General features: G+C 46.1%; 1 protein-coding gene across 3 annotated transcripts; it reads right to left on the bottom strand.

Moving 5' to 3' along the window:
* Nucleotides 1-13,662: 13,662 nt before the first annotated feature.
* On the bottom strand, nucleotides 13,663-20,344 carry LOC110335686 (HLA class II histocompatibility antigen, DO beta chain). Of its 3 annotated transcripts, XM_021217990.1 has the most exons (7): nucleotides 20,188-20,314; nucleotides 18,208-18,477; nucleotides 16,807-17,010; nucleotides 15,834-15,944; nucleotides 15,526-15,554; nucleotides 15,331-15,362; nucleotides 13,663-14,755 (listed from the first exon to the last, which is right to left on the bottom strand). In XM_021217990.1, coding segments are annotated over exons 1-7 (738 nt in total). In that variant the 5' UTR covers nucleotides 20,279-20,314; the 3' UTR covers nucleotides 13,663-14,754. The 3 variants fall into 3 exon arrangements, with proteins under 3 accessions (XP_021073649.1, XP_021073648.1, XP_029387239.1); XM_021217989.2 differs by lacking the exon at nucleotides 13,663-14,755 and having other exon boundaries at nucleotides 15,005-15,362; nucleotides 16,807-17,088; nucleotides 20,188-20,344; XM_029531379.1 differs by lacking the exon at nucleotides 13,663-14,755 and having other exon boundaries at nucleotides 15,005-15,362; nucleotides 20,188-20,278.
* Between the last annotated feature and the right edge of the window lie 3,398 nt (nucleotides 20,345-23,742).

Below are 23,742 nucleotides of genomic sequence, written 5' to 3'. Positions count from 1 at the left end.
AAGACAGGAAGATCTCCTATTCCCACGTGAGCCAAGCCCCACTGGTGTGGAAAACGCAAGGCTGGGATGGGAAACTCAGGACAGACCCTCCAGGGAGGGGGAGCTGTGTCAGAAGCACCTGCTGCTGCACATGCCCGCCTGCATCTCCAGCTTAAATTGACTGTGGGTAACTAGTTCTTGATGTGAAAACACAGTGTTTACTAGTCATACATGTCTATTTAATCTTTAAATGTCTATATAAGGTGAGTATAGCTGGACCTGCCAGGACACGCCTTTAATCCCAGCCCTTGGGAGACAGAGGCAGGTGGAGCTCTGTGAGTTCGAGGCCAGCCTGGTCTACACAGCAAGGTACAAGTGATGTGGGATCTTATGCATCTGATGTGACTTCTAAAGTGTTTGGTTTTGCTGATTAGACAGCTACTCAAGCTGACACCAGACATTATAACCCCTGTGGGCCCTGGGCCGTCCACACAGCCGTCTGCACAGCCTTCACACTCAGCAACAGCAGCGGACTTCCATCCCTAAGACAGGATCCATGCAGGATGTGGGGAACTCTCGAGGAGAGTCCAGGCAGACTCGTCCAGTTGTCCCACGTGGGTAATGACAGTGGTCGTATGAAAGTCTGGCCCAGCAACAATGAGAGGCATGGGGCAGACACATCACACTCCTCTGAAACCAGACTGCTTGGTTGCCGACTGTGGTTCCATCTTTGACTCATTGGATGCCACACAGGTTGCTTAGTAATTCCTCATCCCTAATGTGATTGTCACAACACCACCTCGGGGGACAGTGTGATAACTGGGCCAGTCAGAATTTCTGAGTACACAGCGAGGTACTTGGTAAGAGATGTGCTCTCCACAGTAAAAACGGAGAAACAGCATAGCAGAGAGACAGCACCAGGAGACACTGCCGATGCTATTGTGGCTGCAGGGACCTGGTAATGCACCTGCTCACATATCTGACCCCAAAGGACACTGAGGATTTGGGAACAGGGTCCCAAGTCCAACCACATATGAGAGAAAGAAGCCAAGTTTGATTTTGGTTTTGTTTTCACCATTGCGTGAGGTGAGAGACTGGAGAAGATGCCTTTTTTTCTTGAGTTCTACAGCCCCCTAGACTCTTGGGATCTCAGAGGCTTTAGCTGTTTATCCCCAACTCTCTCCTCTGCCCTAACAAGCCATGAAATCATGTTGACTCAGAAGCTGTGAGAACCAGCTACTGACCGATGGGTCTACAGCCATTCCATTCCATTGATAGAGCTGAACCAGGAACATGCACGCTGGTGACTCAGAGTCGGTCCCATCCCATTGACCTGTCTCCTAGATTTCCTGGCAAAGACATACATTAAGGTGGTGACACTGAATACTTACTCATTTACTTCCACAACACCTAGTACTAGAGCATCCATGGCCTGATTGTGGCTTAGAGTGCTCTATGTCCCCTGGTCGTATCGCTCACCCAATGGTCTCAATTGAAATCACATACTTCTGTAGACACAAGAGCAGGGCGCTCCCCAGGAGGCATGCTCCTGCACAAGGGGAACTTCCCACACAGGTTTTCCTTCCCCTAAACTCTAACATTTAAACCTCACACTTACCACTAAAGTGGAAATAAAGACATGGATGACAAAAAGGTTTTACAGAGGCTGGTTTCTGATCCAGCCAATGAGGAGGGAGTGTGAGGCAGCATCACCAATCTCCAGCAGACTAAGTCACCAAGAAGTCCTGCAAGAAGCACAGAAGAGCAACCGGAGGAAAGCGACAGAAAAGAAATTGTAAGCAAGATTATTAGGAAATCACAGACAGGCGGGATTGTGTAGTAAAGGAGTTAGTGGGATGATGTGTCATATTCTAAGATTTAAAGAAACAATCAAAGTCCCCAGAATATTAAAAAAAAAAACAAAAAAAAAAAACATTTTTATGGGCTGGAGAGATGACTCAGTGGTTAAGAGCACCATACTGCTCTTCCAGAGGTCCTGAGTTTGGTTCCCAGCAACCACATGGTGGCTCACAGCTATCAGTAATGGGACTGGATGCCCTCTTCTGGTATGAGCTACAGTGTACTCGTATAAATAAAAATAAATAAATAAATCTACAGGAAAAAGAACATTTTTGGATTTTTTTTTACCATTTTTCTCCATGTGTATGTATGTGTGTCTGTTTAAATGAATACCACATGTGTGCAGATGCTCATGGAGGCCAGAAGAGGACTCCCTTCCATTCCCATTGCTTCCTGTATCTCTTCACCATCTTCATCGTAGCACCCTTGTGATCAATTCATACAGACTGCCTACTTGTTCATCTGTGAGCTCGTACCCAGTTTCCACGCTGAACACATTTCAAATGGTTTGCACACTCATCCAACAAAAATCCCAACCTTTGTTTTCTGTCCCTTGGATCCATCCTCTCTTCCTGAGGTCATCACTATACACAGTATTCCATCAGTGACGCATCTCACCATCCCTGCCATGATCTGCAAATCCCTCCGCAGCCCCTGGAGCACCGAGTTCTCTCTGCCATCATTGATTCTCACCTCCAGATCTAAAGTCAGACCCTCTTCGGCATCACTGTTTCCCACGGACTCCCAAGAACACGCTGCTGAGCCTGCGCACCACGCCCTCCTCAGTCCCTTGCCTACTTCCGGTCTTGATTCACTACCACCTCAATTGGATCTGGGGTGTACTCCTCTTGTTGTCTTGATTGTTTTCTTTTTAAGTTTTCTCTATTGTGTTTAAAACTACCATATCGCTTTTCATATCCCTGGGATGGAACACGTGGCAGAAACAAGGTTGGAAAGACTCATTTTTGCTTACCATTAAGAGGGGCTCGGTCCATCATGGCAGGTAAGACATGGCAGAGCTGTTCACGGCAGTTTCCGCTGTAGCAGCTTCAGCTTCCTGTACAGCTTGGTCCACCGATCAGGAAGTGGACTGGAACTGGAAGCGGATTTCACCTTCAAGGTCCAACACCCACTTTTGCTCGATAGACGTCTGCACATAAGGTTCCGCACCCTCTCAAAACAGCTCCCCCAGCTAGGGACAAAATGCACAAACATGTGCTCCTGTGGGGGACATTGCACATTGGAACCTGGGCATCTGTGACCCATCTGGGGCTTTCATTTGAGATAGGGTATAGATTCCATTTTTGTGTGTAGATAATCAATTATTTCAAACTATTTAAAAAATATTTCTCCACTGGGTACTTTTGTCAAATATATATGTGTCACATTGCATTGCTGTAACTGTACAGAAAGCCTCAAAATCAAGCATCCTAAACCTCCATCTATGTTCTTTTTGAAAATTGTTCTTTCTATTCCATCCTTCGAATTTCCATGTAAATGTCTCAATTTCTTCAATAAAGTCATACATATTTAGAATGAAACTGTGCCCAATCTACATATAAATTAAGAGAATTGATTATCAGCAACACTTGTTCTTCCACAGACATGGCTCATCTTTCCAATCATTTGGTATCCTGTGATTTTCTTCACCCTGGCTTTATAGATTTCAGGATGTGGATTGTATATGTTGTTTGTCAAATTTATCCCTTTTAAATATCTTGAGTGGTATTGCAAATAAAAATTCTTGATGCACTGTCAGAAAAAAATTGTACATTTTAAGTTTTGGACCTTTATTATGAATACATAGATATAAAGTTGTTGAATTTCCTTGGCTTTTTTTTTAGTGTGGACTCTGAAAGTCACTTTACATAGGAGACTGACAAGTGGGCAGCTGACCAAATTCAGTTAACCACATGCTTTGTAGTGTATGAGCTCTGAGAATGGCTTTAATATCCCTGATTCAGACTCCCCAGTACTGCGATTACAGGATTACAGAAATGTGTCACCATTACAGCTTTATGTATTTATTTGATATTAAATTTTTATTAATAATTTTTTAAACTTATGCTCATAAGTGACTTTTGTCTATAGATTTTCCTTGTTTTTCTTTCCTTTCTTTTTCTTCTTTCTTTCTTTATCCTATTTATATAAGTATAATGATAACTTCAAACAGTAACCAGGACATACTCCTCTTCCATTTGTAGTGATGTCATATCTCCCTTAAATACCTAGTAGACTTTGTCAGTGCAAACACCTGAACCAGGGCTGACTCTGTAGAAATGTTTTAAGTACAAGTTCAACCTGTTAGAAACATGACTGCGTTCTCTTAGTCTGTTATCTTGGGTGATTATGGCATCAGCCTTTTGTATTTTACAGACAGCATTTTCATTTCATCTGAGTGATCTAATGTATAGAGAGATAAAATTTTTCATAGACTGTTATACATACATCTCTGAATGCTATATAATTATGCCCTCTCTTGTTCTTGATATTACTGTTTGTCCTTTATCCTGGTATGTCTTGATACAGTCTAGAGGTCTTGAAATGATATAGTCTAAGCCTCTGGATTGGGTTCAATTCTCAGCCACTTAAAGAATTATTAAAAGGCAAGAAAAGTCTGATGTGTAGCAGGGCAGCAGGGAAACCTCACGCACGGCACACAGAATCAGCAGGTAAAGGGAGGTGTTTATTGGGAGTGAGGAGACATACACACAGGGAGCACACAGAGAAAGACTGCAGAGCAGGGCGTGGAGGACTGGGACACACTGCAGAAGCTGAAAATCCAGGCTCTTCTCGGTCGTCGGCTTTAAAGCTCTGGAGCATTTTCCTCCTCTGCTCTAGACTGGTCAGTGCTCTAGACTGGTCAGTGCTCTAGGCTGGTGAGTGCTCTAGACTGGTGAGTGCTCTAGNAGTGCTCTAGACTGGTGAGTGCTCTAGGCTGGTCAGTGCTCTAGACTGGTGAGTGCTCTAGACTGGTGAGTGCTCTAGACTGGTCAGTGCTCTAGGCTGGTGAGTGCTCTAGACTGGTCAGTGCTCTAGGCTGGTGAGTGCTCTAGGCTGGCGAGTGCTCTAGGCTGGTCAGTGTTCTAGGCTGGTGAGTGCTCTAGACTGGTCAGTGCTCTAGGCTGGTCAGTGCTCTAGACTGGTGAGTGCTCTAGACTGGTGAGTGCTCTAGGCTGGTCAGTGCTCTAGGGGTGGTCAGTTTGAAGATAGACAGGCTGGTTGATTGGTCCACAACTCTCATGTGACATGTCCTGAACCAGCCTTGAACTTGGTGAGCCCCTCCATCATCCGGGACCTACTCAGACAAAAGCTTGAGACTGAGGAAGAAGCCGGCCATCATGGAAATCCCCACCTCTATTCCCTAGCTTGGCCCCTTCCCTGGTCTGTCTAATGCTTTGTCTCTCAGTCTCACCAGAGGTCACAAACCTTGCTGACAGTTCCTCTGATGTCTCTGATTTCCACACTTATTTGTGCTCTGTTTGTTATCCCTTTCTTCCATTCATTTGGTCTAAAATTAATATTACCTGTTCTAATTTCTAAAGATAAAATCTTTAGCCCATTAGCCTGAACCCTCTGTCCATGTCTGACCCATGTACACTGTTGATGAAAACACTGTAATATACTGCATTTTATATCATTTGTGACTTTGGTTTGGTTTTGTCTGTTTTGTTTTGTTTGTTTTGTTTTTCAGGACAGGGTTTCTCTGCCTTGGCTGTCCTGGAACTCACTCTGAAGACCAGGCTGGCCTTGAACTCAGAGATCCTCCTGCCTCTGCCTCCCAAGTGCTGGGATTGAAGGCGTGCGCCACCACTTTTACATTCTTCTACTGATTTCTCCTATGCCTTATTAAAAAGAAGTACGGTTTTTTACTTACAAATATTTGGTGATATATATTTTGCATTAATTTCTAATTTAATTTCAGTTTTGAGCAAAAATAAAATCCTAGGTTGCTTTCCTTTACTGTAATAAAACTCTGGCCAAAACCAATTTCACTTCCCAGACTACAATCCATCATGAAGGAAGTCAGGGCAGGAACCTGAAGGCAAGAACTGAAGCAGAGCCACGGAGGAACTCTGCTTACTGGCTTGCCTCTGGTGACTTGCTCAGCCTGCTGTCTTATGGAACCCAGGACCACCTACCCTCGTGGCCCCACCCACAAAGGGCTGGGTCCCAGGACCACCTACCCTTGTGGCCCCACTCACAATTGGCCCACTCTTCCATCCATCAGAATTCCTCAAATGAGTTGTTTTCATCCCAGGTGACTTCAATTTGGGTTAAGTTGACAAAAAACTAACCAGCACAGAAAACTGTGTGATTTGAATTCTTTCAAATTCATCAATTCTTAGAAATCACTCCTCCCCCCCCAAAAAAAAAAATTTGACATAATTCAGGCTCCATTCATGTAAAAATTACCCAATAAAACGAGAGTTTAGACATATTTTCTTTTTTTTTTTTTTTTTTTTTTTTTTTTTGTCCGAGACAGGGTTTCTCTGTGTAGCCCTGGCTGTCCTGGAACTCACTTTGTAGACCAGGCCGGCCTTGAACTCAGAAATCTGCCTGCCTCTGCCTCCAGAGTGCTGGGATTAAAGGCATGTGCCACCGCGCCCGGCATAGACATATTTTAACACTAAATGTAGGAAGGGCTCTTGCTTTCATTAAACAACACGTCTATTGTTTAAGCTTGATACATGCATCCTCAGGATTTTAAAACATAAATGATAAAGTATCAAGAGTACACTTGACAAGAACTACAAAAGCCTTATGTGGAAAGGGAGTGACCGAGTGACAGCCCGGAGGTGTTTGTTTTTATAGAGCTGTCTGTGTGTTTGCTCAAATTATTATCTCACATGTATGAATGTTTGGCTGCATGCATGTCTGTGCACTATGCGCGCGTGCGCGCGCGCGTGTGTGTGTGTGTGTGTGTGTGTGTGTGTGTGTGTGTGCATAATGCTTGGGGAGTCCAGAAGATCTCCTGGGATTGGAGTTACAGACGTTTGTGGGCCACCACGTGGAGCTGGGAAGTTAACCCAGGCTCTCAGCAAACACAAGAGTCCTAGGCCATCTCTTCAGCCCTTTTCCGGGCTTCAGTTTTAAGGATGTAACTTTACTCTGTGCTGTCACACTAAAGCGGACTCAAGCTCCTCCATCTCACGCTTCTTTGCTTCTCTGGCATCCAAAACCTCCTCTCAGGTGGCAAGCATCTCCCACTGAACCCTGAGGGAGCACTGGGTACGATGAGAGGCTCTTGGCCTCCACCCACTGGACAGGATTGCTGGCCTTCCCCAGTCCAGACCTGTGACCAGGGACAGGACTCCAACCCTTCCTCTGACTACAGAAAGTTCTCTGTGGCCACCTGCTGGTGTGTGTCCCACCTCACACTCCAGGCTGTACTGTTCTGGGGCATTGCATTTTGTCAAAGCTGGACAGGAAAACAAAGACCTTGTGCCTCTGACCCTGTGACAGTGAGGGTTCTGAAGGTTGGGAAAGCATCTCATGGGGGGGGGGGGTCTGTCCTCCATGCTCACCTTGCATCTCATTGGGGCTCTGTCCTCCGAGCCTGCCTTGCACAGCTTCTGTTCAGAGTGTTATCTATCTCATTCCTTCTGTCTCCCCATGTCTCTCTACTAAACACCCACAATTTTGTTTTCTCTTTCTTTATTTTTCCCCCCTCAGAACCCGATTTCTCTTGGCTGTCTTGGAATTTGCTCTGTAGACCAGGCTACTTTCAAACATAAGTATGCCTGCCTCTGCCTAACATTGGCAAGGATTAAAGGCAAGCCCCACCAAGACCTGCTAGCGTTTTGCTCTTCTTTGTTTCTTCGCCCACCCATGCCCAGCTGTGAATGTGGCTCAGCTCTACCCAGAGCTTGCCTAGGTAGAGCACGTGCACAAGGCCTGGAGTTCGATTCCTGTGCTGGTTAATTTTGTGTTGACTTGACACAGCTGGAGTCCTCTGAGAGGAGGGAACCTCAAGTTATGAAATGCCTTCCTAAGATCTGGCTGTAAGGCATCTTCCTACTTAGTAATTGATGGAAGATGGCCCAGCTCATTGTCGGTGGGGCCACGCCTGGCTGGTGGTCGTGGGTTCTATAAGAAAGCAGGCTGATCAAGCCATAAGGAGCAAGCCAGTAAGCAGCACTCCTCCATGGCCTCTGCATCAGCTCCTTCTTCCAGGTCCCTGCACTGTTTGAATTCCTGTCCTGATTTTCTTTCATGAACAGTGTTGTAGAAGTGCCAGCTAAATGAACCTTTTTCTCCCCAAATTGCTTGGTCATGGTGTTTCACTACAGCAATACTAACCCTAACTTAGACAATGCCCAACACTGCTGGGGGAAAATGGAAACAGTATTTCTAAAGAGAGCAAACTTTCTAACAGTAACTAAGGAAAAGAAACAACAGGAGCCATCACCTTGTCATCTCCCAGGGAGAGGAAGGAAACAGATGAAGCTGCCATCTGCAGACAGGCAAGCTTCCTCACGTGAGGAGCAGACCCGAGATTCCCCAGAGCAGAGCCAAGCCCACCCAGGAGCGGAAGGAGGAGACCTGGCTGGGCTGTGCCACGTGAAGGGAGGGCTGGACCCTACCTGTCAGGCTTGTGACCTTGAGAGGGTGGTGTGTCCCAGGTTCTTGAAACCCAGTGGAGGGATATTTTGTTCCACAGTCATTGTCCTGACTGTTTGGTGCTGTTTTGCAATGCCCTTTAATCTGGAAATACACTTTGGTACATCAACCATTTGCAACTTAGTTTTCACTTACAATTTTGTCATTTTCTTTTCCTCTGACTTCAGGTAACCCTCATTCCCATCTTCTTGTTTCCTAGCCATTTAATTGCTGGGTTCCTATGTCCTAATTTGGATTTTCCTTCATGTGGTGAATGCATGATTCACTCCGTCCTCACAGCTGTTGCCCTGGCTCTGGTTCTGGTCCTTAGTCTGGAGACAACATGCGCTAGTTAATATCAGTTTTGAGGACCACGTCTGCAGCTTTGTGTTCGTTTGTTTCTATTTTCTGCTCCTACCCAGGACAGGTGAGCGCATCAGGATGAGAACCTTGAAGACCGGCTGGATTTCTGAGCTCAACGTCGCCCTCTAGTGTTAACACAGTGCAGTGCTGTTTCATTAACAATGTGGGGGAAGTTGATGTCTGATTTTATGACTCCGGTTTCTGGAAATAATTAATTTTCCCCACTTCCTTTTTCTCATTAAAACTGTGATACTTGGAGTTTCCACCATTGAAGCAATTGCTTCACTCCCTACATTAATGCTTCCCTAAGAACTTCCCCTCCAGTTTCCCTCATCAGACCACACAGCAACAGTGGAATACAGTGTACCTGTGTGGAAGGCCACAGACTTCTTCCATAATGGCCTCACTCAGAACAGAATGTATATGTGTGTTGTATATATGTATGTGTATATTCATATGTGTATATGTATATGCATATGTGCATACACACACACACACACATATATATATATATATATATATATATATATATATATATATATATATATATATATATATATATATATATATATGGGGGGGGGGAGGACAGCTCTGACTGTCCTGGAATTCACCATGTAGACCAAGCTGTTCTCAGACTCACAGACCCACTTACCTGTCTTTGCCTCCCAGATTCTGGGATTAAAATTGTGCAGAGCAGAACAGGCTGGAAGGTTATTTTTGCAAAGATGATTTTTCTCTGCCCACTGATCTCAGGACCCCCCAGTCTTTCCTCCAGTCAGATTCTATCACAGATCCATGTGGTTTTTGCCGGGGCTGAGTACTTCTCGTCTTGGGGATATGTTGTTAAACATCAGCATATTCTGCCACCTGCACTGTCCTCAGAACATACGCCCTGAGAGTGCAGAGGAACTGATAACAAGGTTAGGTGAACAGCAAGTCAAAATGATCAGAATCTGGTTAAAATAGTCCTTAATGAGAAATTAGTTCCTATAAATGTATATATTGATACAGGAGATGTATTTAGAATAGTAATGCAACCTTTTGCCACGAGATCATTAAAAAATGAAGTGAATTAAACTTAAGGAAGGCACAAGAAGATAAAAAGAATTATTAAAATTAGAGCAGACATCATTTTAAAGGAAACTGACAAATATAAAAATAAGTATTTAAACTAGAGGTGGTTCTTTGAAGAGAATAATAAACATTATAAACCCCTATGACATAAGAAGGGAGCAAATGCTACCGGTGAGAAAGAGGAAGACAGTCAGCCACCACAGTCACTCAGACACCAGGTGGCTAAGATGGGTTACAACACTTTCATGCCAACAACTAAACAGGAAATGGAGACAGAAATGAAGACCTGGACAGCTGTGGTCAAATAAGGCCATAGACTATTCTCAAAGCCACATGAGACTATACAGAAAATAGTGTGCTTCTGTGACACAGGAAATTTCCTTCTTAGACAGCAGGATCTCTGTGAGTTCCAGGACGGCCAGGGCGACATGGTAAGACCCTGCTTCAGAAAGAGAGAGAGACAGAAACAGAGACAGAGACAGAAAGATGGAGACAGAGAGAGGGGGTGCAGGAATATTGAGATCTGGCTATAGTAGCTCAGTTCAGATCATTTCCTTGTGATTTTCAAATTAACTGAAAGAAGAACGGGATGGTCTGGGCTACATATTTGCTTGTCTGTGGTTGTAGAACCTTTCCAGAGCATCTTGCAGACTGACTGACTGGTGAGTACTTCATGGTTGTGGTCATTTGCCAAAGATCATCTTCACTGTCTTTAGTCTCCTATACATGACAGAAGATAAGCATGAAAAATAAATTGCATTTCTGTATACCAGCTGTCTTAGTCAGGGTTTCTATTCCTGCACAAACATCATGACCAAGAAGCAAGTTGGGAAGGAAAGGGTTTATTCAGCTTACACTTTCACACTGCTGTTCATCACCAAAGGAAGTCAGGACTGGAACTCAAGCAGGGCAGGAAGCAGGAGCTGATGCAGAGGCCATGGAGGGATGTTCCTTACTGGCTTGCTTCCACTGGCTTGCTCAGCCTGCTTTCTTATAGAACCCAAGACTACCAGCCCAGAGATGGCACCACCCACAGGGGCTCTTCCCCCTTGATCACTAATTGAGAAAATGCCCCACAGCTGGATCTCATGGAGGCATTTCCCCAACTGAAGCTCCTTTCTCTGTGATAACTCCAGCTGTGTCAAGTTGACACACAAAACCAGCCAGTACACTAGCCATGAACACACAGTGCCTTTCTGGCTATGGTGACCTCCCTGCAAGAATGTGTCCCTTGAAAGAGATCTCCTTGTAGCGTTCCAGAGGGGAGGAAAGATGAGGCACTATCCTCCGTCTGCCCACAGACAAGAGCAAGCTTACAGTGTAACAGGAACAGCAGGGTGGCCTCTATGTAAACGCTGGAGGCCATGCCACTGCAAAAGCATCTCCTGCAGGAGGACCTAATTGAGGACTGCCTGAGAGAGCAAGGATTGCTGGTGTAAACAATGGCAGCCAATCAGGAACTGCTGTTTAGAAGAGATGCTTTCTTGGGAACAATGGGGGCGAGAGTGGAGGGTACTAACAGAGCTTACAGCAGTGCTCAGAGGAGCTTGCTGCAGTTTTCTCACCTGCTCCCAGAGTCCGTGTCATTGACTCTGCGCCAGCTCACCCCCAACCCACAAGGGCAGGTAGGGTCGGGCTGAGAGCTGTCCAGGGCACAGGCGACATTACAGGAGGGTAATCCTCTGAGTGGATTCCTCACAGGGCTATGAGTCCAGCTACTTGGGAGACTGGGGAAGGAAGATCCCAAGTTCAAGGCCAACTGAGGTGCAAAAAGACATTGAGGTCACTGCAGTCAACTTAGTGAGTCCCTACTTCAAATTTTAAATCAACTAAATGGCCAAGAGGGCTCAGGGTTGGAACATGGGCATTCATAATGTCCCTTGATTCCATTCGGCACTGAGAGGAAAAGTGTAGGAAACTGCTAGGCCATGGTGGCGCACGCCTTCAATCCCCACACTCAGGAGGTAGAGACAGGTGGATCTCTGCGTTTGAAGCCACCCTGGTCTAGAAAGAAATTCAACCAGGCTGAAGGACAGCCGAGGCTCTAAAGAGAAAGCCTGGCTGGAAAAATCCAAACCAGGAGCAGGGAAGAAAAAGAAAAATGCAGGAAATCATACTGATGTATTTTAGATGCTTTTGTCAACCAGTTCCAGAAATGAAATATTTAGGCATGAGTCTATAAGAGCACAGTGAATTAGTCAAAGGGACTGGAGAGATGGATCCGTGGTTAAGAGCCCTCTCTGCTCTTCCACAGAACCCAGGATCAATTCCAGAACCCATATGGTGGCTCCCAATGAGCTATAACTCTAGTTCCAGGTCCCTGTCGCCCTCTTCTGGCCACTACAGGCATTACACAGACACAGTACACAGACATTCATGCAAGCAAAACCCTCACAAACAAAATAAAATGAGTAAATCTAACCATTAAACAAAATCACAAATGAAAGCAGATACATGTTGCTTGTAAGCGAAGCCCGTTAGGGCAGTAAAGAAAGGCACTCAGTAAACAGATCACCCTTGTCACTAACAGGGCAGGAACATGGAATGGCTAACACTATCTTGAAAAAGAATGAAGAGACCAGAGTCAATCTGCCAATTTTAAGACATGTCAAAATGAAGATGAATGACACTGGCCAAGGAATAAGGACAGAACAAAAAGTTCAGAAGCAGGCTAATGAGAAATGTTTAATATTTTGGCTTTTATTGTGTCTATTGTGCGTGTGTACACATGAACACGTGTAGGGGCATATGTATGCTGTGTCGGAGGCCAGAATACTACTTGTGGGAGACAGGTCTCTCCTTCCACTCTCTGGGTCCCTGGGATCAAATTCAAGTGTCTAGGCTTTACCTACTGAGCCATCTTGCAGCCCCTAAATTCATTTTGATAAAAATGTAAAAGCAGCCGGGCAGTGGAGGCACACACCTTTAATCCCAGCACTTGGGAGGAAGAGGCAGGCAGATTTCTGAGTTCGAGGCCAGCCTGGTCTACAGAGTGAGTTCCAGGACAGCCAGGGCTACACAAAGAAACCCTGTCTCGAAAAAACCAAACAGAAAAAAAGTAAAAGCAATGTGTTATAAAGAGTGTAGAGTCTTCAACAGAAGACACTGAAGGCACAAATCGTCTGTAGAGAAAAGGACCAGGCCTGGTGGCATATGCTGGTAATTAGCATGTGAGAGTCAGAAATGGGAGAATCAGGAGTTCAAGGCCAGATTCAGCCACACGGTGCTATTGAAACCAGCTTGGGATACATGAGATATTCTCTCTCTCTCTCTCTCTCTCTCTCTCTCTCTCTCTCTCTCTCTCTCTCTCTCACACACACACACACACACACACACTCACACACACAAACCTATATGCAAACAGCATCCCATTTTATATTTAAAAACTAACTTAGAGGTTATAGGCTAAATCAGAAAACATAACAGTCGTGAGACTTTCAGAAGAAAAATGTGCAGAAATATCTAACTAGGAAAAACTGTAGGGAACAAAATCAAAACTGAAGCAGAAAAGAGTAGAAAGGAAGAGCCAAAGTCCTGGTTTCTCTGGTGGGGAGCAAGTGTCTCGTGGGCTTCCTGCCAGAACACGGGAGGTACATCAGCACACTGTCCTCAGAAAAGGCAATAAAAACAATTGCACGTTAAAAATAACCAACAGAGAGTGACCAGGCTTTATCTACTTCAAACAGTAGATGATCTTTATTGACACTGTAGAACAAACATTGAGACTATTCAAGACAAAATAGTATTCCTTCAGACAATGAAAATACACCAGAAAAATCTACTACCAACTAAACTGTAATTTATTGCAAAACAAGCTAAAAGCCAGTTAGAACGTTTCTAAATGTCCAAGATCAAGCATTCCGAAATCCCAGCATGGGCGGGAGGGATTTGTGGAGTGTCAACCTTAGCTGAGGAGCAGCTGACAGCTGAGGCAGAGGGAAACTCCATATTCTTCAAAGATGTGCTCCTGAAAGGCCACCTCCACCCTGGCAGATGGACCCGCCCCCATGTAATCCTGGCAGAATTAGTGAATTAAAGCAAAAACCGCATACGAAGTTGGGAGGTAACTGTGAACAGGAGAAAGGAAAAACTAGAAGGGAGTGAATGGGGGTGGATCTGATCAAAACACATAGTACTCATGTACAAAGCTCTCAAACAATAAAAGGTTAGTAAGAAATATTTTCTACGAAGACAAAATGATTCTGTATTGAATGAAGCATGCTCAGTTTTACTCACAACTCAAGCAATTTTTACAACAGCCTTCCCATCTGCATACATCAGAAACACTCCCAAATGTCAACTTATTAAAAAGATGTTACTCAGGTGTCAAGACTTTGTAGACCAGTGAATTCATTGCTCCACTAAGGTCACTATTAAGTGAAATTAGTGCTTCGTTTCAGAATCCTGCAGCAGTGGACACAACGGTGGCACCATGCAGGCTAGACTCACTTTAAGGTGCCAACAGTTTTACCACCATTAGCTTTGAACTTCTACTGCAGATAACATTGAGCAGAGCCAACAATATGCTATAAATAAAGAATCCTAGAAATCAACTATCACAATGTAGCAATCCCCAGTAAATTAGCAGATGGGGCAATTAGCATCAATGCTTGTTGTAACATCATGAAAAGAAAAAAAAAGGAGATACACTGTGACTCCAGAAAAGGTCATGGCCTCCTCCAGACTCCAAAATAATCAGACCGGAGTCCCACCCCGAGTCGGCATCAGGTGCTAACTCACAGAAAACGCAAAGGGTAAAAGAGTGTGTCAGATGGCACCATGTGTGTCAGATGGCACCATGTGTGCAGACAACAAAATCTCAGGGTGGGAACCCTTCCTTCACCTTGGAGGCTGAGCCTTCTCAGCAGCTTTAATCCTAACAGAAAGAAAAGATGATGTAAAACACCTGAACGTCTGGGAGACAAGAAAGACCATGGATTCTTGTATGCAGAAGTGTATGCTTGGCTGTATCCAATCACCCCGTGTGGATAGTGTGTGCCGTGGGTGTTTATTGGCTGAGGCGCATGAGGAATTCCAGAGACCACCAGTGTCTGTGTTTTGATCTGAGCAGGTGATGACACGGGTTTTGCCTTGAATACGTCATTGACTTAGACACTCACTGCAGTTGCCTGTGACTGTTTTATTTTTACAGTGGTGACTGTACAGAAGACTAGAAGCTGTGGTTGGAAGATAGAAATCTTGGGGTTCCACAGTCACAGGGTTAGGATTGGGTCACAAAAACCAAACCAACTTGGGTGTGGAATGAGTTAGGACCTAAGGAAGTTTCTGGACCATGTCCTGGAAACGAGGGACTGCCGAGGTACAGGACCGAAGGGAAGACCCATGACCACATCTCGCAGACTGAAGAGCCAGCATCCTCTGCCAACCCGAATCCTCAGCCTTGTCACACTTCTTCAGGTTCTGGGGGAGAGGCTTCCATCAGGATCTTACTAGGAGTGAGAATGGAGACGCTCTCTTGAGGCCTGCAGGAAGAGTGGGAGGGTGTCAGGAGGCCTCACACCCTCCAATTCCAGACATTCGGGAGATAATCACCCAGTCAGAGGTAGCCCTGCCTCCCCCACTCCATGATGGCTGAAGAACAAGGCCATGATCTGCCAGTCAAAGACCAGGAACCAGAGTGCTTACCTCATGGCCAGGCTGGGTCTCCACAGGTGCTGGAAAGAGAGAAAACAGGATTCCCGGTCAAGATCAAATGTGGTTTTCCTAGGGGGTGGGGAGGTTATGGCCCTCAGTGCCAGCACTCATCTTTGCTTACTCCTGGACTCTCCTGGCTTTAGGAAATCCTGTCACAGGAATGCCTGAGCACGCCCAGCCTTCCCTCCCTCCCTCCCTTCCTCCCTCCCTCCCTCCCTCAGATTTTTACAGTAAAGGAAGCTGGAAGTGGATAAAGAGGCACGGGGCAGGTGGGAAGGTTCTCTTCAGAGGTCCGCTACCTTTCTGAGCCTTGAGATGGATAACAACTCCCACCAGGAAGACAATCAGTCCAAGCAGGAACGCTGCAGCTCCACTCAGAATCTTTGTCCAGGAATATTCAGACTGAGCCACTATGGGAAAGTGAGGCTTAAAGTCAATTCAATGCTCTCAGTACTGCACCCAACTTCCTGAAATTCCAAAGCCCAGTACTGCTCAGGGAAGAGTTAAATATAGAAATGGAGCTGCCTCCCATCTGTCACTGATGTGTGCGTGTGTGTGTGCGTGTGTGTGTGTGAATCAATGTTTGCACGTCTATGTGTGTATGTCTATGTATGTATCTGTATGAATGTGTGTGTGTATGTATGTATGTATGAATCAATGTTTGCACGTCTATGTGTGTATGTCTATGTATGTATCTGTATGAATGTGTGCATGTTTGTGTGTGTGTGTGTGTGTGTGTGTGTGTGCACTCCCATAGACCAGAAGTCAATGTCTGGGGTCATTCCTCAGGTGCCACCCCCTTTGCTGTTTTTGCTGTAGTTCAATGTCCCTCACTGACCTAGAACTCACTAAGTAGGCTAGGCTGACTAGCTTGTGAGCCCCAGGGATCTGCCTGTCTCCACCTCCTGGGCCCTGGGACTACAAGCATGAGAACCTGGATTGTTTACATAGACTCTAGGAGTCAAACTCAGGTTCTCACAGTTATATGACAAGCCCTTCACCAGCTAAGCCACTTCTCCAGGCCGATCCCTGACTTATAGCCCATGGCAGTGTCCCTAAAGATTAAAGTGCTAAAGGATACCAGGTCCCAGGTTGTGGGTTCGCAGCCTCCTTATCTATCTCTTGGACATTCAGAGGATGGATGCCTGTCCTGTTTTCTCCTGCCCTGGCTCTAGGATTCTTAGATCGAGGAACTTGTCATCAAGATGAACACAGAAATGGCAGCTCCTACAGGTCAAGGCCCAGAAATGCAGAAAACTAAAGAAAGCTCACTCCACGCCACAGAAACAGGTCTCAGGAGGCCGGGGTGCTCCACGAGGCAGCTGTAGATGTCGCCAAGCTCTGGGATCATTTCCAGCATTACTGTTGTCTGGAAGGTCCAGTCTCCATTCCTAACAAGGCCAGTGGACACGACTCCAGACCTCTCCTCCTGTCCATTCCGGAACCACCTGACACTTATGTCCCCGGGGTAGAAGCCTGTCACAGAGCAGAGCAGCAGGTTGTGCTGCTGCAGCAACGGGGTCCTCTCAGGGTACACTGTCACCTCCGGAGGCACTGGCAAGAGAAGAAACAAAAAGCACAGCAAAGACAGGAGCGTCTAGAGGGGCTGTGACCACCGTGATCCATCTCCCATGCTAGCCAAGTAGACGCTGGAAGTGTGGGTACCTAACACCGTAGACTAAGCATGTATGGTTGTCCACAAGGAGGATTTAGACTCTGCCAGGTCACCCCACAGCCACCCACTGTATTCAAGGCTACACCAGTTCTCAAAGACCCTGAGAACTCTGAGGTTCTAGGAGGAAGTGGAAATTTCTGGTTTCTTTGAAAACTCAGTTGTGTCAGACGATGTTTTGGCAGGGCAGACAGATGGAAGGATGCTTGGCTGAAGCTGACACAGGTTAGAGGATGTTTTGCTGAAGCAGACAAGTGAGAGAAAGCATGATTTGTGGAAGAAAATATAAATATGATCCCAGTGACAGTGGGAAGAGGCTCTGGTATTGGTTCACCTTGCTGTGCCTCACTAGCCTTTGCTGACGACACCCTAGTATTGGTTTGCCTTGCATTGCATGACTTATCTTTGCTTGTCATGACTGCACAGAGAGTAACTTGCTAAAGAACTTGTGATATTCTTGCAGCTCCATCCTGTCTCCGTAGACTCAGGCCAGTTGGCAGAGCCATGCGGTTTCTTCTGGATCAAACTGCCATTGCTAATTCATGAGCGGTGATCGCCAAGTGGACCGGACTGCAGCTGCTGAATCCTGCTGGTGTTTTGCTAGAGGGCTGGACTGCTGACAGCGAAGATTGGAGTCTCCCCTAAAGAACTGTTTCTAAGCAGGTCCACAGCCCCTATGTCCTATTAACCTTTCCTTCACTGCCTATGGTGGATGGCGGGCTAGAAGGGAGGTTGAAGCCAACAATTCACAGCTAAGGACAGGGTATAGTCACAGGCCCCCAAGCCAATGACCTGAGTTCAGTCTCTAGGACCCTCATGATGGAAGGAGAGAACCAACTGCCTCAAATTGTCCTCTGACCTCCACTGTGGCATGCATGGAACACACACAAATAAATAATAGACAGACAGACAGACAGACAGATGATTGCTGTAATTTAAAACCTTTTAAATGCCTATTACGAGGTTCTCACGGAGAACCCCTAGACCTCACTGTCACCCACCATTTCTCTCCACGGTGAAGGGGGCCCCCAGCTTGTACTTCTGCCTGCAGACCATGTTCACAGCGGCTCTGCTCGTCTCCAGGAGATCCAGGCGTTTGTTCCACTGGTCAGCGTCAGGTTCCCCCAGCTCCGTCAGGGCCACAAACATCCCCAGGTCACTATCGAAGTGTAAATACTCCTCCAGGTTGAAGATGAACCTGACCAGGAAGTGAACCTTTTCTGTACCATTGGTGAAGTAACAGTCCGCCTTTGCCTGAATCACAAAATTCTCTGGAAACCATAAAAGGATTAGGAACCGGCTGCTCCTCTGGGAAAGCCTGTACACTAAGTCAGACAGCAATGTGCTCAAAAGCCCAACATTAAGAGACAAAGTCGCTTAATGTCATTTAATGCTTATTGGCATTTATTTACAATGTGAACAAGGAAAACAGTTTTCAGGAGTGAATCTGTCCCATTCTGTCCTGTCCCCTACCCCACAGCCCAGTCTCCACTCAGTCCCCATGTCATGTCCCACCCCCATCTCCCCCACCCCAGTTTTCCCAATCCCCAACCCTAACCTCCTTGTCTTTCCTCCCCATCATTCCTCCACTCCTCCCCCACCTTGTCTCCCCATCCTCACTCCCTGTGTGCCCCCTGTCCCTGGCTCCCCTCGTACCTGTCCCTGTCCCCCACAGTCCCTGTGTCCTCCTTTCTCCCCCATCCCCATCTTCCCTGTCCTCCCCTCCCCCCTCCCCTGTTATTCTCCCCCACCCCTTATGTGGTTCCTGGGAATTGAACTCAGGTTGTCACTTTAACCACTGAGCCATCCTGCGGCCCATTCTATGTTTCTGAACACTACACTCCTATTGAAGGCAAACTTGGAATGATATTCACAGGGAGGAAAGAAGAGAAAGGAGGCGGGACAGGGAGAGAGACGTCTTGTGATGATGGCGTGCTGTGGCTCAGTTCTGTGTGCTTGGGAATGATAAAGCAGGCAGACCTCCATGAAGTGGCTAAGCTGCGACATGAAGGATAATGGCTTTCGTGGTTGAGCTGTGGGTCTGTTCCTTCCTAGCTCAGCAGTCCCCTCCAGCAGTGCTCAGCCTCCCCCTGAGAGTGACTTCCATGACCATCCAGGCCCCTCAGATGAGGTGCCAGCCTCCAGTCCCTCAGCATGTCTACCCTTCTCTGTTCCCTCTTTACAAGCTAAAGAAAAAGTATACGGGGTTTTCATCATCATTTAAAACTCCGTGCTGCCCCCCCGTTTGTCAGATGGACGTGATAAACTCAGCGGTTTTTGTCCTCGGAGAAAGCTGATGCCCCTCCCAGGCTTGTTCCTCTTCTGTATTTAATGAGACTCTGGCGTTAAAGGGGAGTCTTTTCTTAGCATCTCACATCCTGTTTTCTGTTCAGAGCCCTGCATTTTCATGGTCTAACAACGATGGTGTCTGCATAGCCCGTTTCCCCAGTGAAAAAACAAGTTGTACACAGCAACCCGAGGCCAAGGATAACTAACATACGCAACTTGTCTGAGCTCTTAACTCCACTCACACCTCAAAACTTCTTAGTATAAAGCTGAACGCTAACCAGGAGCTTATAGTTGATGGGAGATGTGATTTCCAATTTCACCAGAAAGCCATACAAGGAGTAGATGCTCGGAGAGCAAGCTCAGCCGCTCAGACTCCAGCTTTCAAGGTTTTAGTGCCTGATGTTGATGCACAAGGAGCCCAACAGGGGAAAATGTCTCCTTCCTCCCTCCCTCCCTCCCTCCCTCCCTCCCTCCCCTTCTCACTCCCCTGGCATCTGTGTCCCTATGGGACTACCTTTCCAGGCAGTTCACTGTGGGCACTGAGGAGGGCATGAGAGCTTCCTGGTCAGTGGGGGGACTCTTTAAAGTCAGGGCCACTCTAGTCTGAGACTTTGGTCCACAGAGAGTGGGGAGAGTTAGCCCCGTGCCAACTCTAGAAAACCACACCCAGAATCAAACCCCCCTCTTCTTACCTGGGGAGTCTCTGCCTTCAGTCATGAAGGAATCCAGCCTCATGAGGTTCACCAGCAGAGCCACCACCCAGGGGGCCCTTCCAGCACCCATTCTGGAGGGGACAAAGGGGCAATGAAGAGACTGATACACCTCTTTAGAATAGAGCTGTCTTCCTCCACACAGCTGAAAAAAAAAAAAAAAAAAAAAGATAGGTAATTATGCAGCCTCCTTCAGACTGTTAACCAATCAAGAACGAAGACTTTGCATCATTTGTTGCTAGGCAGAACACTTTGATAACACTGTGTGATAAAAGCGAAGAACTGGTTACCTGGAGAGTCAGTGCTGGCTGTTTAAGTGTGGGAAAATGGACCAGCATCAAGAGAGGAAAGTCTACAGAATATGAGGTCCTAGAACAAAGTAGGTTGTTTATTGTGTATTCTGCTGCCTTCACTTAGTAGGGTCCCTGAATTAGTCTGACCAACAGGTCTCTCTTCCTAGAGAGTGACTGACATTGACTGCAGAGGGTACTGAACTAAGTAGACAGTTTTGTGGATTGGAGCTTTAGGGCATTGACAGCAGGCTCATCAGCAAAAGCAGAAGACAGGCTATGATATGTCTTGTATGCAGAGCAAGGAGAGGAGGGAAGAGGAAAACAAAGACAGAAAGACAGACAGGGAGACAGAATTCTCAAAAGAATAAAATCGTGCAAATATCCTCATAAAGACAGAATAGAAGGAAATATTGGGGGCCAAGTCAGCAAGATGGCGGGATGGGATTCTATAGACTACATTAGCTGGCAGAACTGCCAGTCCATCATGAGTGCAGCCTGAACTACAGAGTGAGACCCTGGCTCAAAATAATAATAATAATAATAATAATAATAATAATAATAATAATAATAGACACTGCGGAAAATACACTGGAAAGAAGTATAAATTAATCGATTAATGGACCTCCGCTGCCTTGGTCAGGCTTCTGTTGCCGTGATGACCACCACAGCCAGAGCTACTTTGAAGGAAAGGGCTTATTTCACCTTACAGCTTATGTTCCATCACTGAGGGAGGTCAGGGCAGGAGCTGGGGAGGAACCTGGAGGCAGGCACTGAAGCAGAGGGGAGCTGCCTGCTGGCTTGCTTCACAAGGCTTACTCAGCCTGCTTTCTTAAACTACCCAAGACTATACCTCCCACAGTGGCCTGGGCCATTCCTCATCAATAAATAGTCAATTAAAAGAAAACGTCCTATAGACTTGCCTAAGACAATCTGATGGGGACATTTTCTCAATTGAGGTTCCCTCTTCCCAGACGACCCAGCTTAGGTCAAGTTGACAAGCACACACACACACACACACACACACACACACACACACACACACGTGTGCGCACAAACATGCACGCATGCACAAAGCAAAATTAGCCAGTATACTTACCAAGATAATGTAATGATGTGTATATTATGCATGGAATTTTATCCTATTGATATGTTTGTATACATGCATTTTAGCATCTAAACGAGGCATTGTGAGCAATGGCCAAAGATTTGTAACAACATCACCCAGCTTCCTGCTGGGTCTGTACAGCCCAGAAGATGATCAATGAAAGCTGTGCTTTTCATTCAAAATGAATGTGTTCATTAAATATATAGCAAGCAAAATAAATAGACTAAATAGCCAGTAGCAGACAGAGGCAGCAGGTAATTGTAACTTTAATTTTTTTCAAATCCTATTTTTTTTATTTTTTTAAGATTTATTTATGTATGTGAGTACACTGTAGCTGTCATCAGGCACACCAGAAGAGGGCATCGGATCCCATTACAGATGGTTGTGAGCCACCCCACCATGTAGTTGCTGGGAATTGAACTCAGGACCTCTGGAAGAGCACTGACTGCTCTTAACCTCTGAGCCATCTCTCCAGCCTCCTCAAATCCTATTTTTAATAGTGGTCGTGGGGCTGGCGAGATGGCTCAATGGGTAAGAGCACTGACTGCTCTTCTGAAGGTCCTGAGTTCAATTCCCAGCAACCACATGGTGGCTCATAACCACCCATAATGAGATCTGACAGCCTCTTCTGGTGTGTCTGAAGACAGCTACAGTGTACTTATGTATAATAATAAAAGAATCTTAAAAAAAAAATAGTGGTCCTTAAACGCTTTAACCTCCCTTATAGCCCACCACCTACCAGAGGTAGTGGAAAATAAAGGATATGGGAGGAAGTGGACCTGTGTAGAAAGGTTCTTTGAAGCAACTCCCATCTGTGTTGTCTGGAAATTGGCAGTTCAGATCACAGGTTAACAGCAACTTGATCCACTCACAAACACTTCATGCATACACCAGCAGTCCGGTTGAGTCTGGTTAACAACAGCAGTGATATGGCCTAGCATTGACAGCCAGGCCTCAGCCTCGACTTGAGTCAGCAGGAGGGACCAGGAGGAATGCCAGGAAAAGTTCTTGGCTGTGCCTCTCTCAATGAAGCAAAGGTCAGCAAAGACTCGAAATCAGTAAGAGTTGCACAGCTAGCTGTACCCGCAAGCCAAGCTCAGCTCCATCGCTGTCTGTCGAGTCCTTTTTACACTCCCTCCAAGCATCACATGTCCGCCACAGGTCTTGCCTCAGCACATGCGTCTGTCTCAGCTGACATCACTCTGCCTATCAACCCAAGTCCTTGGAAGCAGCAAGAACATGCAGCACAGCACCAGGAGATGTTTGGTACGTTTCTCTCTATGGAGTCCTGACAAATGCAGCTCAGCTACACAATGTAAAGCAGACCAGTACATACGTGTTGTTAGCAAAGACCCCCTCATCATGTGTGCTTCCTTACATGCACTTGCTTTAGCAGAACATCCTCTCGAAACGTTCCTTCATGAGTCTGATTTAGCCTTTCACCCCTGTGTCCACTCTAAGGAAACACTCCTTCACGTGTTTGCAAAACACCATCACACACAACTGGCTTTCCAAAGAACCCTTAAGTTTCCACTTCAGGTAATAGCAGAAGGCCATCCATGGGGCTCAGAACACACAGCAGAGAGAGCAAGGAAAGGGAACACACCAAATGGGTTCCCAAGAGACGTGATCTGGGGAGGTGCACCGAGGCAGCCAAGAGAGCTGGGTCAAGAGAGCTCAGGGTGGAAGGTTCACCCTCTCCCTGGAAGAGCCCCCAACTTCCTAGCCCCACCACAGGTATCTTTACATTATGTGATGATCGATAGAAACCATGGTTACAAGGTTCACCTTCTGGATGTTCTCAGGATGCTGTGTCACTAATATCCTTAGCTATTTGCTGTTTTCCTTCCTCCCTGTGGCAATTTGGAGGCCAGCCTGACCCAGGGCCAGGAGTTTTGACAAGCTTACACAGCACCTTGGAGTCTACCAATGTAACATGCATTGCACGCTGACAGGCACATCCATGAAACAGGGCCTACACTTTCAGTGTGAAAGTTAAGTTTCAGAGGAATTGGTTTAGAGAGCTGTTATTTGGGGAAATATGGAGCAGGAATATATACATTTATACATCACAGCTTATACATCACAGCTTATACATCACAGCTTATACATCACAGCTTATACATCACAGCTTATACA

This window comes from Mus pahari, chromosome 18, assembly GCF_900095145.1.
Source record: "Mus pahari chromosome 18, PAHARI_EIJ_v1.1, whole genome shotgun sequence".
NCBI lineage: Eukaryota > Metazoa > Chordata > Mammalia > Rodentia > Muridae > Mus > Mus pahari.
Note: the sequence above shows the minus strand (reverse complement) of the source record. Positions and strands in the feature narration are given on the sequence as shown.

Bases quoted from the DNA above. Each gene is read 5' to 3' on its own strand.
- LOC110335686 (XM_021217989.2), bottom strand. From the start codon at position 20,278: ATGGGTGCTGGAAGGGCCCCCTGGGTGGTGGCTCTGCTGGTGAACCTC. The intron at 15,555-15,833 runs GTAGCGGACCTC...CTCTCTTTCCAG, and splicing joins CCATCTCAAGGCTCAGAAAG to CACCTGTGGAGACCCAGCCT. The intron at 15,363-15,525 runs GTAAGCACTCTG...CTCTTCCTGCAG, and splicing joins AGACCCAGCCTGGCCATGAG to GCCTCAAGAGAGCGTCTCCA.